At 40.3% G+C, this 15,689-nt stretch overlaps 1 protein-coding gene across 7 annotated transcripts in view; it reads left to right on the top strand.

Annotated features, from left to right (window-relative positions):
• Window positions 1-15,689, top strand: part of DGKI (diacylglycerol kinase iota) — a 429,721-nt gene that overhangs the window by 141,318 nt on the left and 272,714 nt on the right. For all 7 annotated transcript variants that reach the window (XR_011504777.1, XM_070514279.1, XM_070514275.1 and 4 more), the window contains exon 2: window positions 13,022-13,130. Coding sequence is in view for 6 of the 7 variants with exons in the window: in XM_070514279.1 (XP_070370380.1) it covers window positions 13,022-13,130 (109 nt within the window). In the remaining variant the exon portion in view is untranslated. The remainder of the gene's footprint in view (window positions 1-13,021; window positions 13,131-15,689) is intronic.

Genomic DNA, 15,689 nt, shown 5'->3' with positions numbered 1-15,689 from the left:
GTAGGCACTGAAAAAAAATACTGAATGTTTAAAAGTCTGATTCTGAAACTCATTTTATTTTTGTTAAATATACTGCCTACTCCTTTCTTAAAAACTCTCAGTGAATAGAGTTTTTCTGTTATCTTGGAAATTCAGCCAAGTCCCAAAGCCGAAACCATAAACACGCTGAGTATCCCACATTCTAAGTTTAGAGAACAGCCAGTGGTTAAGGCCAGATACCTACTGGGAGGGCTGAGACCATAAAATCATTCCTCCAATGCCTTCACCTCCACTCCTGTGGATATAAATCGATGTAAAGGGAGGGTGGAGGAGAAGATGCTGCTCTATTTGGAGTACTCTGTTAGTAAAGAAAGTTTACATGCTTCCCTCACTTCTATTGTTGTCACTAGGGGTAAAGGGAGAGGGCTCAAAGTGAGTAATCATACAAGTTAAAGGCATCTGCAAGAAGGGTCTATGGACATTTCAACCCCCATTAGGGTGTATGCTTAGTTGGTGGATTTGTCCACCTGGCTATCCAGTAGAAGAAATGATGTTGTGAAGAGACCACTTGGTGGCTGACTCCCAGGCAGAAATGGGGCACAAATTGGGTTTCCCTCAAGTATTTGGTTCCCACAAATTTTGGAAGATTGATTTCACCCATCCTTTCAGGTCCAGGTAGGTGAAATTTTTCTTTTTGCAGAGGGAGTCCAGTCTTGTTAGTATCATCATAATTTTGGCTGAGTTGGAGGCAAAAAAACAAAGAGACACCATGCATTAGGAGAATGCAGCAAGATGCTACTACCATCCCGGGATCAGCTGGAAGATAGGATAAAATCTTGGTCAGGATGGTCAGTGCTGAGGGAGCTAAGGGGATGAGCCCCTGGTTGGTGGAGCTTACTGAAGCTACCGCCAGTCCAAGACAGTGAGCTTGGCCTGCCCTCAGGCCAGTGCTGCTGCCAACCTCATCCAATCAATTGGTAATTTCCCAAGTCCTGAAAAATAAGATTTTGACAATTTTTTGCAGATATTCTACTTGCTTTTATGAAGGAACAGCTTTTCAGAGGTCCTGTTTCTACCATTTCTGCTGCTGGCACAGGAATGGAATGGCAGAGTGAGTAGAAATATCTTTTGATACTTCTTTTGATAAGTGGAAGTTTTAGATTTTCATGAAGTCCAGTTTATCAATTTCTTCTTTTATGGTTAGAACTTTCTGCACCCTATCTAAAAAAATCATTGCCTACTCCAAGGTTGTGAAGATATTTTTATGTTTTCTTCTAGAAGCTTTTAGTTTTAGCTTTTAGGTTTATATCTGTGATCCCTCTTGAAGCATTATTTGTTTACAGAGTGCGATAGGGGTCAAGATTAATTTTGTTTTTCCAGCCAGTTTCTCCAGCATCATTTGTTAAAAGGATATTCTTCATTGATTTGTTTCAGTGCCTCTTCTGAAGCTGTACATGGTTGGATCTATTTCTGGAATCTCTATTCTTTTCCATTGATCTAATTGTTAATTCTTTCTTCAGTAACCACATGCTCTTGATTTGTTTGTCTTTATAGTAGGTCTTGAAATTGGGTAGTGAAAGTCATCCAACTTTTTCTTCTTTTTCAAGATTGTTTTAGTATTTTATGTCTTTTTCATTTATACATAAATTTTAAAATCGGCTGGGTTTTGGTAGGGATTGTGTTGAATCTATGTATCACTTTGTGAAGATTTAAAATCTTAATAGTATTGAGTCAGTATACACACATGATATCTTTATTTATTTACAACTTCTTTGATTTCTCTCAGTAATGTTTTGTAGTTTTCAGTATGAGGTATTATACATATTTTATTAGATTTATCGCTTAATAGTTTATGATTTTGAATGCCATTGTTAATGGTATTTAAAATATTTTATTTTTCAATTTGTAGTTGCTTGTATATAGAAATACAGTGATGTTTGTATATGGCTTCTGTACACTATGACTGCAAAGTCACATGTTATTTCTAGTAGATTTTGGTAGATTACTTGGGATTTCACACAATCATGCCATCTGCAGATAAAAACAGCTTTGCTCTTTCCTTCCCAAACTGTCTGCCTTTTTCTTTTCTTTACTTTTTTATTCTCCCTTACTACACAGGCTAGGACTTCTAGCACAATGTTGACTAGAAGAGGTGAGAACAGACACCCTTCCTTTGTTTCAATCTTCGATGGGAAATCTTCAGTTTTTCACCATTGTGTATGATGTTACTTGTAAATTTTTGATACGTGCTCTTTGTCAGATTGAGTACATTTTTTTCTCTTTCTGGCTTGTTAAACGTTTTTGTCACTATTTCTTTTTTTGCAAGTATGCCTGCAGGACACGTATGAAACATAAGGATCTAGGTAGTGATGACTTAGTTGCTAGGGAGGCAGGGAAAATGGAAAGAACGTGTACACCTACAGGCCAAACTGGATGGGATGGACAGAGGCCATACAATGATAATGTAGACAAACTGGCCTGGAATGAAGAGACTTTATTTCTATTCCGGGCTCTGCCACCAACTAGCTATTTGACCTTAAATAAGGAACTTTGCTCTCTAGCACTCAGAGATACAGCTGAGAGCCATGTTGATCTCAGAGAGAATTTAGTAGAGTTGCAAATGTGCCTAAAAGATTTGAAAAATAAGAAATGTGAGAAGAGATGAATGTGTCTGGACTTCTTTGTCTGCTAAAGATAAGGCTGAGGTTTAGATTGGTTTTATATTACTTCTGGTTTACTGCACCAAGACAACCATTCACCTGCTGTCTAGTCTCTGAGTGTCTGGACGTTCCTTTCCCTTTTCTTCAATACCACTAGCTCCTGGTTTCTTTAGCTTTATTGTAAGTCTTGAGATCAGGTGGCGGTTTGTTCCCTAACCTTACTTTTAAGTAATTCGTTTACTAAAGTCTCCATCTGAAACATCTGAGATGAATTCTCTTTTTTGCCAGGACACTTGCCTCGCTGATACAAGTTGGCAGTGTCTTCTCAACGTGTAGGGATGTTCTTGGGCCTCTCTGTGAGCCTAGCCATTATGCCTGGGCCTGACTTTAAATTAGCTGGGTGGGTCTCTCTCTCTCTCTCTCTAAATCCAGTCCCCCATCCCCTATCTATATTTACAATATTCTGGATTGTGGCTTAGGAAAATTATTTGAGCTGCTTTGAATCTCATTTGACTCCATTCCTTTGGTTCCTGCAGGTTTTTGCATTTTTATGAGTCCCTTTTGAGGATGCAGATACCCTTATGAGGGACATATCCTAAACCATTTTCAGTTTACAAAATTGTGTTGGGCTATCTATTCAGTGATACCATCAGTTAAGCAAGATTGTGGTTGAGGCAGCGTAGGAGCCATGGTGATGAGAAATGAAGGGAGTAGGGAACAGTGTCTAGCATGGAAATGGGGAGGGGGTCTCTAAAGATAAACTTTTCCTGTTGATAGTTTTACTGGGAACAACCCCATGGAAATACAAATCCTTTCCCCTAAAATTTCTGTGGATTCCCAGAGGGCTTATGTTCTTAAGGTTATTTCTGTTCCCAGGCTTGTGCTTTTTCTAAATTTGTTCAATTTTGGATTATCTTTTTATCCCAGTAGGTAACGTCTATTCTATATTCATTGACCTAGATGTAAAATTCAGCCCTTTCTTTAGTTTCCACATTCATAAAATCCCACTGCCTTTAAGGCAAGGAGTAGACTTCCCTGAAGATTTAAGTGCAGGTGGGAAATATGGAGGAGGAGACAAAGGAGGCATTTTCATCACAGCAATACAACAACTTCCAACTGAATATTAGACTGTGTCCTTAAATGTTCTTCAGTGACCCTTACACTAGGGCATTTCACTGATCACTTCATTCCAGTGCATGCCCAGGCCTTGTGCCATCTTCAGATCCTTTCCTTCCTCTCCCTCTGTGACTCTTCTTCTTTTCTCTCCCTCTCCCTTCCAGAGGGAATGCAGAGTGATGGAACCATTGGAGCCAGACATCTGGCTCCAATCTTGGCTTTATTACTGTTAACTTATGGCTTATACAAGTTACTTAAACTTTCTAATGTCAGTGGTTCCATCAGTAAATGGGCATAATAAAATTATCTATTTCATAAGTTTGTCATGAGTATTAGAAGTGTGTAGTGGATGCTGTCGTTTGCTGCCCACATGCCTTCTCAGAACCATGTTCATTTTTCCAGCTTCCAGGAGTGCTGGATGTTGATGATCTACAGCTAAGCCCCTTTCCCAGGCATTGCTCCTGGCGTCAGAGAATTTCGTCCCATGATTATACTCTCACAAGGGGCTGCCCATACCCAAAGACTGGTTGATGTGGAGGTTCAAAGTCTTGTCTCTCCCTGAAGTTGTGGCCACTCTGAAGGGCCACTCTAGCTCTAGAACTTCAGGTGAAGTCAACTGAGACTTTTGTTGCAATTACATTACTGTTTAGCTTCTCATTTTGCCAATTCTGCTTCCCTCACTCTCCCACAAACTCTCCAGGAAACCTGAAAGCTTGTCTCAGAGTCTGTTTCCAACCTAAGAGAAAATGGTTAAACGAATGTCCAATGCATACTAGGTGCCCAATAAATTATTATCATTATTGTTTGGAGAATGAGATAATTTATTTTAAGAGATCTCCCAGAATATTCCAGACATATATAAAGCTACACAAGGGATTCTAATTAATAGTTTGAACCATGAGTAGTGAAAATAAAATTATCCCAAATTTTGACTATGGGAAAATAGTGTTTTTTCTTGCTGAAGATTTGCCCTGAGCTAACATCTGTTGCCAATCTTCCCTTTTTCTTTTTTTTTTCCACTTGAGGAAGATTAGCCCTGAGCTAACACCTGTGCCAATCTTCCTCTATTTCGTATGTCAGTCACTTGCCACAGCATGGCTGATGAATGGTGTAGTCCATGCCCAGGATTTGAACCCACAAACCCCAGCCACTGAAGCAGAGCATTCTGAATGTAACCACAATGCCATGAGGCGGCCCTATTGTTTGATTTTTTTTTTTTAAGATTGGCATCTGAGCTAACATCTGTTGCCGATTTTCTTTTTTTTTTTTCTTCTTTTCCCTTAAGCCCCCTACAGTACATAGTGGTATATTCTAGTTGTAGGTCCTTCTGGTTGTGCTATGTGGGATGCCGCCTCAGCATGGCTTGATGAGCAGTGCTAGGTTCATGCCCAGGATCCAAACTGGTCAAACCCTGGGCTGCCGAAGCAGAACATGTGAACTTAACCACTTGGCTGCGGGACTGGCTCCTATTGTTTGATTTTTTTAAATGTTACTTTACTAGAACATATTCTAATTAGCCTGCTCCAATAGAAGCATAACCTTATTACTTAGTAATGGACTCTTACCTGAAACTCTTGCTTACTGTAATTTTGTTGTCTCTGTATATTTGATTAAATATCCAAAACTGATAGTGGTGCTGGTAGTTTATAGCCCCATAAGGCTAGTGATTAACCTGTGAAAAGCTGGTATGTTATGATTTTATAGACCAAAAGAAAAGTTCACGCCACAGAGATTGAGATCTCATTAGCCAGTAGAAAGTTAACTAGTCTTCGATCAGATCTAGCAGTCTTTTAAGGCATTTCTTTCCTGACTGTTGTAAATCACAATTTCTTATATACACTTTGATTTTGCATTCATCTTCCCTGTTGGTTATCTCATTAATGAGTTAAATAAAACTTCGTCAGATGCTCACTATCTATTTGTATGAGGATGTTGTTTTTAACAGTAGTTTTTCATAGGAATGTCTTTCTGTTTAAGTATTATTAGTTTCCGAAGGGTAGACTTATGATAGGAAGGTATCCAAAGTCTCATGGGAGGAACTGGAAAAGAGAAGTCAACATTTTGAAGTTTGCCGAAACCTCTCCTACTAAATCCCGACTTTGGGTCTAGTTTTGAAGCATGTGTATTTGCTGGGGCTGCCGTGACAGAGTGCCACACACCGAGTGGCTTCTACAACAGAAATTTATTGTCTCACAGTTCTGGAGGCTGGACGTTTGAGGTCAAAGAGCCTGCAGGGTTGGTTCCTCTGAGGGCTGTGGGGGAGAATGTGTTCCAGGCCTCTCCTGTAGCTGCTGGAGGTTTGCTGGCCATCTTTGGGATTCCTTGGTTTGTAGATACATCACCCCAGTCTGCCTTCATTTTCAGAGGGTATTCTTGCTGTGTGTGTTTCGGTGTCCAGATCTCCCCTTTTTATGAGGACCCAGTCACATTGGATTAAGGGCCCACCCCACTAACTTCATTTTAACTCGATAACTTCTTTAAAGACCCTACCTCCACATAAGCTTCTATTCCGAGGCACTGGGGGTGAGCGCTTCCACATCTGAATTTTGGGGGGACGCACTTCAACCTGTCACAGTCTGATGCCTTTTTCTCCATTCCCAAGGATTTCTTTTTCCCTCAACTGATACCTGAAGGAGGAGAACATCATTTACTCTGGAGAGAATCCCATTTAAGAAATCTCACCTTGTTTCAAAATGTGGTTTATTTCCACATCCTACACCAAGCCTCTGCCAACACTGCTTTAGGAATGTGGTTCTGATGAGTTGGGCTTGCGAAATCAATCCTGTCTAACAGATGAGTTCACAAGTTCTCAGGGGCATTTAGCAGCCAGTCGGCTTTACAGATTAAACAAACAAACAAAATGCCTTTTTGGTGTTGCCTTCATTTACATGGATATAATTAAATAAATAGTTCCAATGGCATTTGGATTGCATTTTTTTTTTTAAATATGTTGGTAAATTTGTCTGAGGGGAGAGGGTGGTGCTTTTTAGTTTTGCATTAGGCTGTTTGGCAAGTTGAGGGAGAAGGACGATTTCTTTGGCAACCGTGGAATTCTTTCCTGTGACTAGAAGAATCATCTTCTGTTTGAATAACCCCTTTGAACTGCCTGACACGTCACGGAAGCTTGTTAAATGTTTATTGACTGAACAGAAGTGTCCAGGGAACTTGGAATATTTGAGAGCAATCAAATAAAAAGCACATATTTATTCAGAGATTTACCATATACCTAGCTCTGACTGCCAATGCCGTGTAAGAGAATGGTAACAGCACTGACTATTTATTGTGCTTACTATTGTGCCAAGCATCCCTCACATATTAAAAAAAATTATCTCAGCTACTCTATGTGTTGGGTAATATTGTTCTTATTTTACCTACAAGAAAGCCGAAGCTAGAAGAGTTCAGAGACTTGACTACATAGCTAGTGACTGGTAAGGTAAGGTGTGTTCTTAACCTGTGTACGCTAACGCCTTCCAACCTGGCCTCGCTCCAGAAGGTCACATTCTTGTTGTGGAGCTGGGGTAATTCTAATGGAAGCAATGACAAAATTAGCATGGTGAGAAGCTAACTGTATTCTATGTCTCTTTTGCTATGTGTGTGCTGTTAGCATTCTATAGAACTGTGGGGATGTGTAGTGGTTAAGTATGTACAATCTAGAGTTAGATGCCTGGATTGAAATCTCACTTGGACCTCTTCCTATCTGTGTGATCTTGGACAGGTAGCTTAACTGTTCTGTGCTATAATTTTTTTTAATTAAAAAATAGGGGATAATAAAAGTACCTACCTCATTGTGAGGGGCATATAAGATATGTAAAGTGATTCAGTGCCTGGCAAAATGTATTTCCTGCAAGAATGTAAGCTTCGCAAAGTCAACGGTTTATGTCTGTTTTATTCATTCATGTATCTTATGCATCTAGAACAGTGCTTGGTATTAAAGAGACGTTCTGTAAATACATTGTTGAAGGATTGAGTGTATTTCAATGTGTAAATTCCAGGGCTTAGTCACATTAGCAGACATAATGAAGTATCAGATGCCTGCAGATCTATGTAGAACAGTGGTTCTCAGCCCACAATACACATTAGAAATACCTGGAAGGCTTTTAAAATAGGCTGATGCTTGAGTTTCCCATAGGCAGAGGTTCATCACCACTGCTGGAGAATCTCTGTGAAAGTAACAGCTACAAAGGCAGACTAAAACGCGTGTTGAAGATTCAATACCAAAAGTGATTTTCTGAATGACTTAGAACCTTTTATTTTGATCATAATTATATCTTGAAAATGTCAATATGTATTAAATTGTCAAAAAATGCTTTGAGTTCATCTGCAATATGGGTTAAGATTTAGGCTTAAAGAATTACCCAAGGTTTGTTTCCCTGCCTAAATGTCTGGCGGGATATTTGGAATTTGAGTGGGGTTGGGGCAGTTTTTCATTGCAGGCAGCACGTCTAGATCAACCAGGCAGCATTGTGGGCTGCTTTGAGTATAAGCAAAGTTAGTGCCAATTTAGGACGTATGGGGGGAAAAACACACCAACACACAATGATTAAGATCCGCCTTGATGTACTTGGGGAATTAAACCAAGGAGCAGAGTAACGCTTTAGACAGCTGGTTCCTTTTCTAGAACAAGGAGGTGAGTTCTTCAATCTCTCATGTGTCAGTTGCTTATCTTAGGAGACTTCCTGGCTAAGGGACCTCCTGATACTCCGCAGCTCCTCCTCTCAGCAGGCGGGCTCCTCATTCTCTTCTCCCACCAAGTATCACTTGGAAAGGGAGTTGGCAAGAGGTGGATGGATGAGATGTGGGAGCCATATCAGCCTGTACTCAGAGCAGAACCAGAGAGAATTGAGAGAAATTTGCAAAATGGATAATTAGAGGCTATCTTGGCTACATGACCACTGATTTACATATTTGCCCATAGATTTTTAAAAATTCTCTTCATGAAGAGTGTATCTTGCATGTTTCCTTCAATAAACACAATAAAAAATATTACAAGTGTAATAATATTGTAACACTTTACAAGTGTTTTAACAATAGGATTCTATTTTAATGTCAATCACAAAGCCATTTTGACTGTCTCAGTCTTCCTAACAGTGAATTCTACCTCTGTTTTCCTTTATCTTTAAAGAGCTGCTTTGAAGGATTTCTGGCCCTTTCAGGAAAGAATATCTCTGAAATGCAAGGCCTGGCATATAATTCAAATCATCCTAATCAGATTTCTCAACACTTGATCTAATCAGCAAGCTGTTTTGCCTAGCTTCTTGGTCAAGTTCATTCATTAACTCAGAAAGCATTTATCGAATATATGCTGTGTCTACCCCTGGGCTAGAATGTAATAAGATTAGTAGATGAATTGAGCCCTGTCCTTTAGGAGTTTACAGTCTTATTGAATGAAGTGAGGGAAATAATAGAATGCTATTTAAAATGTATGATGGCTTTTATACTTTAAATATGGTACAGGTCTTTCGTGGCAGGTAATCAACATTAACTGTGACTTTGAAACTGCATTACAGAGTATTTTATTTTCGTATTTTAGAGTTCATATTGCAGTTGTCCTTTTCAAAGATTCTTTTGCCATTATAATCATCCTGCTGAAGTATTGTTGTAAAATTAATATAAAGAATCGTTGGCATTTCACGGCTTTACTGACTGTGGGTTTGGGATGATTCTGAGCAGGAGGAAAGAATGAAAAGTTGAAATCTCATTGATTTTTTATCAGACCAAATTGCAGCATAAAATCTCTGCCCCCTCAACACACACCAAGTTCTACCAGACTCTTAAATGTCACCTTCCACACTCAAGATGAATCCAAATAGAAAAATAACATCTAAGAATTTTATTTGAGGCCTGAGAAATGATGAAATTGCTTTCTTATTTTGGAAGAAAATGTGTATACATGTGTGAACTAATGGAAAAAAGGATTTTCTCCATGGTTATTTAGAAGAATGGAAAGCTGTAGCCAGAAGTTACCTCCCACCCCACTGGAGTACCTACATATATTTTTCCTAGTCTCTTTCTTATGGAATGTCCTTTTGTAAGCCCCATTTACAATTACAGACTGGCAGCGACTTTCCTGTTTCTTGCTTATTTTCCCCCTAATTAATGTTTCCATGTGTAGTAGATAGACACTTTTCTTCTATTAATGTTACAGAAAACCAACCTTAAATTTGCATCAGCAATGAGAAATAAACCATCAACAAAAGCCTTTATTTGCTTAATCATTTCTATTCACAGGCCAGAAAGAGTCCCTTTCATTGCCAGGCTTGGCCAAGGTGGAATGTTTGCATGTCTCTTATCTCATAGCCACTGTGCTTTTCTAGAGACGCATACGTGCCTGGCATCCTAATTTGATTATCTGAGCTATTTGCCCCTCCTGGCGGTCCTAAGGAGGAAGAGGAAGCAGGTTTTGGGAGTCAAAGTCTACATCTTTGGATGAGTTAAACTCATTAGTCCTGTGGTTTCTACTGTGACAGTAGAATTTTATTTCCTCTCTTCTTTTTCACTCTGATCACAACTCTCTGTGACTGTTCATGAAAAGATGAAGGGTTTGTATTTTCTCATTCACCCAAGATTTAGGAATTCTTCAGCTCTTCTAAGGCTGTGTGCTTAGGCACTGTTTGCTGTTTTTTGTTGGAATGTTTCAATTTAGGTCATGGTGACTGTTAAAGATTCTAGATTCAACAGAGGTCTGGTTTTTTTGTGATGAAAACTGTGACTCAGAATCATCATATGGAGTCCTTCAAAGCCGGAGAAAAGTCCTAATGAAAAATGCTAAAGAAGTTCCTTGAACTTAGGTGGAGAAAAATGCTTGGGGGATGAAGATCACCCCTTAAGTATCTTCCAATATTCTCTTCTTATTGCTCAATGAAATGGAATATACTTTGGGGTGAAGGGCCAAATTGATGTTGTTAATTATTTGTTTTCATGAAAGTGAGGATAGAGAATATTGTGTCTTTAGACTGTCTTCATTAAAGAACTGCATACTTGTAATGACCCTTTGAGGAATTATATAAATCAAGTACACTTCCTACTGCCCACTGGGAACTTCTGAAAATAGGCTACCGGCAAGTTTTTTATGATCACTTCCGATTACTCAAGACCTATCAGCGGAAAAAAAAGAGGGCAGGACATTTGTGGAGCTCTCAGACATGCCTGGTCGTTGATTAGTAGCTGCACAAGCCTAGATTCCTTTCTGGATTCCTACTCAGCATTTCCTTGGGTTTGGGGGCTGCTGTTCATCTTGCTCAACTTTACCCAACAATTCCATTTCTGGGTGAAGTTTGCAGAGATTAGTGGTAGTACAGAGAGCCCATCTGCCTTCTACCGGCCAACAAAGCTTTTAGATTTTGCTCTGACTCCTTCCCCTTTCCTGGACAAGTTCCCTTTCCTTCAGTGGCTTAGTTATGATGAGACCTACCATATATCTGGCCATCACTGCCTTCCTTTTCCCTGTCTCATTGTCTGTAGCCTTGTTGCTCTGTATAGTGAGATGGGTGAAGGAGTCTGTGCATCTGGACCTCCCTGGAGACCCAGTGTGTCTGCGGGTCTAGTGTCAGAGATGGCAGATTCTTACTGCAGTGTTAACGTCCTATGAGACAGGCTAATTAGCAGAGAGCTAATGGAGGTAAAGTGAATAGTGAGGTTACTGATGCTTTCCTTGGATGGGCCTGGATAAGTTAGTGCTCCCCCACCTACCCAAACATACCTGCTCCTGTCAACCTAAATAAAGAGGAAAACTGAGGCAAGCTCAAAATACCAGAAATTGAGTTTATTTGGGAATAGCAGATAACTGCAATTTGGGACGTGCAAACTGTAGGAAGCTATAGGTGAGTCCATTGATGGTTTGAGGAGAGCTGTTTTAATGGGCAAGGAGCGTAAAGAGAGGGGAGTCTATTCATAGTCCAAGCAGCAAGTTCATTGGCTTGAAGATGGGAAGGGATTTTTGGCAGCTGTTCATTGTCGAGGGTAAGTTTTGGCCTTCTGTAAATTAGGCATTTAGAGGAAGTCAGTCTCTCAGTTCTTAAGTTTCGTTTTCCTGAGTTCACATGTGTGAGATTCTCCATTTCATGTCCTTCGGTTCCATTTCAGATTAAAATCCTTTCACACTCCCGTAGAGCAGTTTGAAAACTCGCTCACAGAAGGAAGCCCCTGGGGAGTGTGTGTAAATGCAGACTCCTGGGCCTCACCCTGAGACCAATCCAGGACTCAGAGCTGCAGTCACCATACCCACCTGATTGTAGTTCAGGTAGTTCTCAGAGCACACGTGGACACTCCTGTAGAGGGAAAGCCCCTCCCGCTTCCAGGGAGCTGCTTAGTTAGTTCATGAATCAGCACTCATATTTAAGCTTGAGATACTTGTCTGACATTTTTTGATGGAGCTGTTCAAAAAGTGAACTTCTGTTATTCATGATGATGCCCCAAGATCTCCTGGGTGAGCCCTGCGTTCTTCCTTTATCTTGCTCTTCTTATTCTCTCCACTATGCTCTTATCTCTCCTCCCTCCTCTTGGCTCAGCAATGGTCATATTAGCTTGCAAAAGCAACTCCTCTTATTTCTTATCTTTGCAGACCGAGGTCACGGCTCACTTTCTCAACCTCTTCTCATTCATTCCCTCCTTTCTGACCTGAATTCTGTTATGTTCTACAAACCTAAAATCCAACCAACGTGTTTTAGTTTTCTCTTACCATGAACCTTGGTTAGCTATCTTGGTAAGGTCTTTCAGCATGTACAATTTCTTAGCAGACACCAGTCAGTTTTTTCCCATTTAGAACCTCGAGCAAGCTCTCTGTAGAAGTCCTCTGTGAGGGTAAGGGAGGATGTTCTTGAGACGAGCAAGAGTGAACTTGATGCTGTAGCCAGCTTTGCTGGCACATGGAGGAATTTCAATAGAAGACCTCAGGAGCCTACTTCTCTTGCTTTTGGTCTCTGGCAGCTTTAAAAGTGTCCAAGTATTGTGACTGCTTCAGCTCTAGATCCTTTTCTGTAAACAGAGAGACCTGCATTCTGCTCTTTGCCCTGAAAAGGGGCTTACATTTTAATTTCTGGTCCTGAAGCAATATTATCCAAAGGTGGTCCCCTCAGTCCTCCTGTCTTTTGAGACCTGCCACGCTCTACCTTCACCATGCCCTTTAGAGAGAGACATTCTGTTACATTTGCAAAGGTTTTCACACGTGGAAGACAAACACAGGCATCATCTCCACCCAACAGGAAATTTTTAGCTCTGTATTACCTTCTGATGTTGGTTTTTCTTTGTGTTTTTTCTTCTTGCTGCAGGAAAGCCATCTCCCGGGCAGGCCTGCAGCACCTGGCTCCCGCGCATCCCCTCAGCCTTCCTGTGGCAAACGGTCCAGCCAAGGAGCCCAGAGCGACTCTGGACTGGAGTGTAGGTGTCGGCGTTTTCATTTAAACATAATTCAGTTGCATGTGTGTCTTTCTCATCCTCAGGATTCCTATAGTTACGAGTAAGACTTATTTAATAATTTTCAATATTGCTGACTGACCCATCTTCAGATACCCAAGCTGTAGCTCCATTTTCCAACTCCTATGAAGTCAGTGTGGAAGACTAAAATAAAAATTTCATGAATCATTTGAAGCCCTGCTGCTTGGATTTGCAGCTGTGAGATGAAAAGTACCTCCATGCATGTGTTTTGTTTGGTCCTATCGAGTTGACGATGAATAGAGCTTACCCTTAGCAACATCATGGAATCAGGGTTTGATTTCCTCAGCTCAAGCTACCTTTTCTTTTTTGGTGCTTTTTTTTTTTTTTTTTCCTGAGAGAGGATGACCTCACTTTACATTCCAGACACTTCGTGTCCTCCCATTGGCTACCCTTCCTCCCCTCACCCAAAGGTAGATGGGTCCTGTATCAGTGGGTTGTGTGTATTAGCTGATTTTAACATTTGACCTGATAGACTTGTACAAAAACTAATAGTTTAAGCTGAAGATTGCAGTCTGAAATTCTTGAGTCAATTAGGCACATTTATTGAGAGTCTTCAGTGAGTCAAGTTCTTGGTCAAAGACATATCTAACTGTGGACTAGAAGGCTTTGTCCCTTCCTGAAGGACCATAAGGAATGGCATGAAGGTAGAGAAGCGCTGTTCTGAAATTCTGCCGGTCTGGTCTTGATGGTGAATCTTGTTTAGTATTTTTAGTTGAGTTTGAGCAGAGGAGATAACCGATGTTCTTCTCCCAAATGAAAGAGTATGGCAGGGTGGGGAAAAGGAGAGGAGTTGTTTTCTTATTTTATTTTAATTTTAGCACATATGCCACAGTTTAATGTCTTTTTGTATTTTATAACATTTCTCCCTCTTTCCCAAGCACACACTTATTAACATTCTTATTTTACATTTTGGACATATAGCAATGCAGGCTGCCAGCATTTATGAAGTACCTGGCAAAAAACCGGATCTAATTGAGACGCAGCTTCTCCCTTGATGGAGTCCTGAGAGTGCTCAGAGACCACTTGAGCACGCTGAATTGTGTTCAGGAAGAATGTTTCTCTCCTGGAGTTTCCTTTTATCACAGGACAATTATTTAGTAAACTCTTAACCATAATAGAGTATGGAATATATTTATACTAATGTTTACATAATTAAAATAATTAAGTATATAAACAAACAGATAAAATCAAAGGGGAACATGCATGGACCAATGATGAGAGTGTGTTAGGAATCAGGCACCCAAAAAAGTTACTTTCATGTTCTCGATGTCCCAAACAATTCTGCGATCTAAAGTAGCAGGACCCTATTTGAAATGGAAGATGCTAATGGAAGATAGTTTAAGTCATGTGGATGGAGACATACATTCACTCCCTTCTCTGCCAGTTGTGTGACATTAGTCGGGTCACTTGATTTCTTTCAGCCTCACTGTCCTTGTCTGTAGACGGGGACAGATGTGGCCTCTCCCTAAGAGGAACTTCATGGGTATTGTTAGGATCCAATGTGGCAGTAAGTGTGAAAGTTCTTTATAAACTGTGTAGCCTGCATATTTATTTTTTAAGAAATAGAGTAGTTGATGCATTCATTTATCCATCACACATTTGTTGATTACCTGCTTTGTTCTAGAACCTGTGTCAATTCCTTAGGACTTTGAGGTGAGGAAGATATGGTTTCTGCCTTCAAGAAGCTTAGAATGCAGAGGGCAGAAAAGAAATCGACAGTTGAAATATAGGGTGGTGACACCTAGAAGTACAGAGAGTCACTGGAGTGTGAGGAAGGATGCTCCAACCCTGTCTGATGTTGGAAACGGTTATCAGAAAACGCTTTTAAAAAGAAGTGTCCTGCTTGAGCTGAAGCTTGACTAGAACGTATTATTTTCTGATTCCTGTAGAGAGATATGTACTCTAATATTTCATAAAAATGGTATTTTTGGCTGGTGATGGGAGGCTGCAAGACATAGTGGGGGAAGAGCAAATAGGAACTAAGTCCTTTGTGCCTCCCTCTCCTTTGACATGGGCACCCTGTCATGGTGGCTTGTTGGAATCATGGCATGGCAGGAAACACTTTGGGATGTTTAACAATGGATGGAAAATCGAAAGCCTTGTCTGAAGATACTCCAGCTGAGGGCTTGTTTAGAGATCTGATGTGTGAGGAGTTATAAGATGTTACTGAAAAACACCGTAATTATGGGCTAATATTACTGTTAACGGAAGCCAAACAGTGACCAACCCTACAATTCCTTACTGCAATCAGGTAAAACATTTTTCTCAGAAGACAGGAAGAAGCAGATTGTTAAAAACATTTCAGTGACTTTTTTGCTAAGGCTCACCCTTGCTTCAAAATTTTTGGCTTTTCCTGACAAATGTGCTTTTCACCAATTTCATTTGTGTCACTTTAGTTTGCCCATCTGTTCGAGGAGTTAAACCAGTTCTGCGTAAAGTGTCAGCCCAGTCCTCTGGCTTGACCTCGCTCTCCTGTTCCCTTTATCCCACCCCCTGTCTGCT

The sequence above is a fragment of the Equus asinus genome, chromosome 1 (genome assembly GCF_041296235.1).
Source record: "Equus asinus isolate D_3611 breed Donkey chromosome 1, EquAss-T2T_v2, whole genome shotgun sequence".
Lineage (NCBI taxonomy): Eukaryota > Metazoa > Chordata > Mammalia > Perissodactyla > Equidae > Equus > Equus asinus.
Note: the sequence above shows the minus strand (reverse complement) of the source record. Positions and strands in the feature narration are given on the sequence as shown.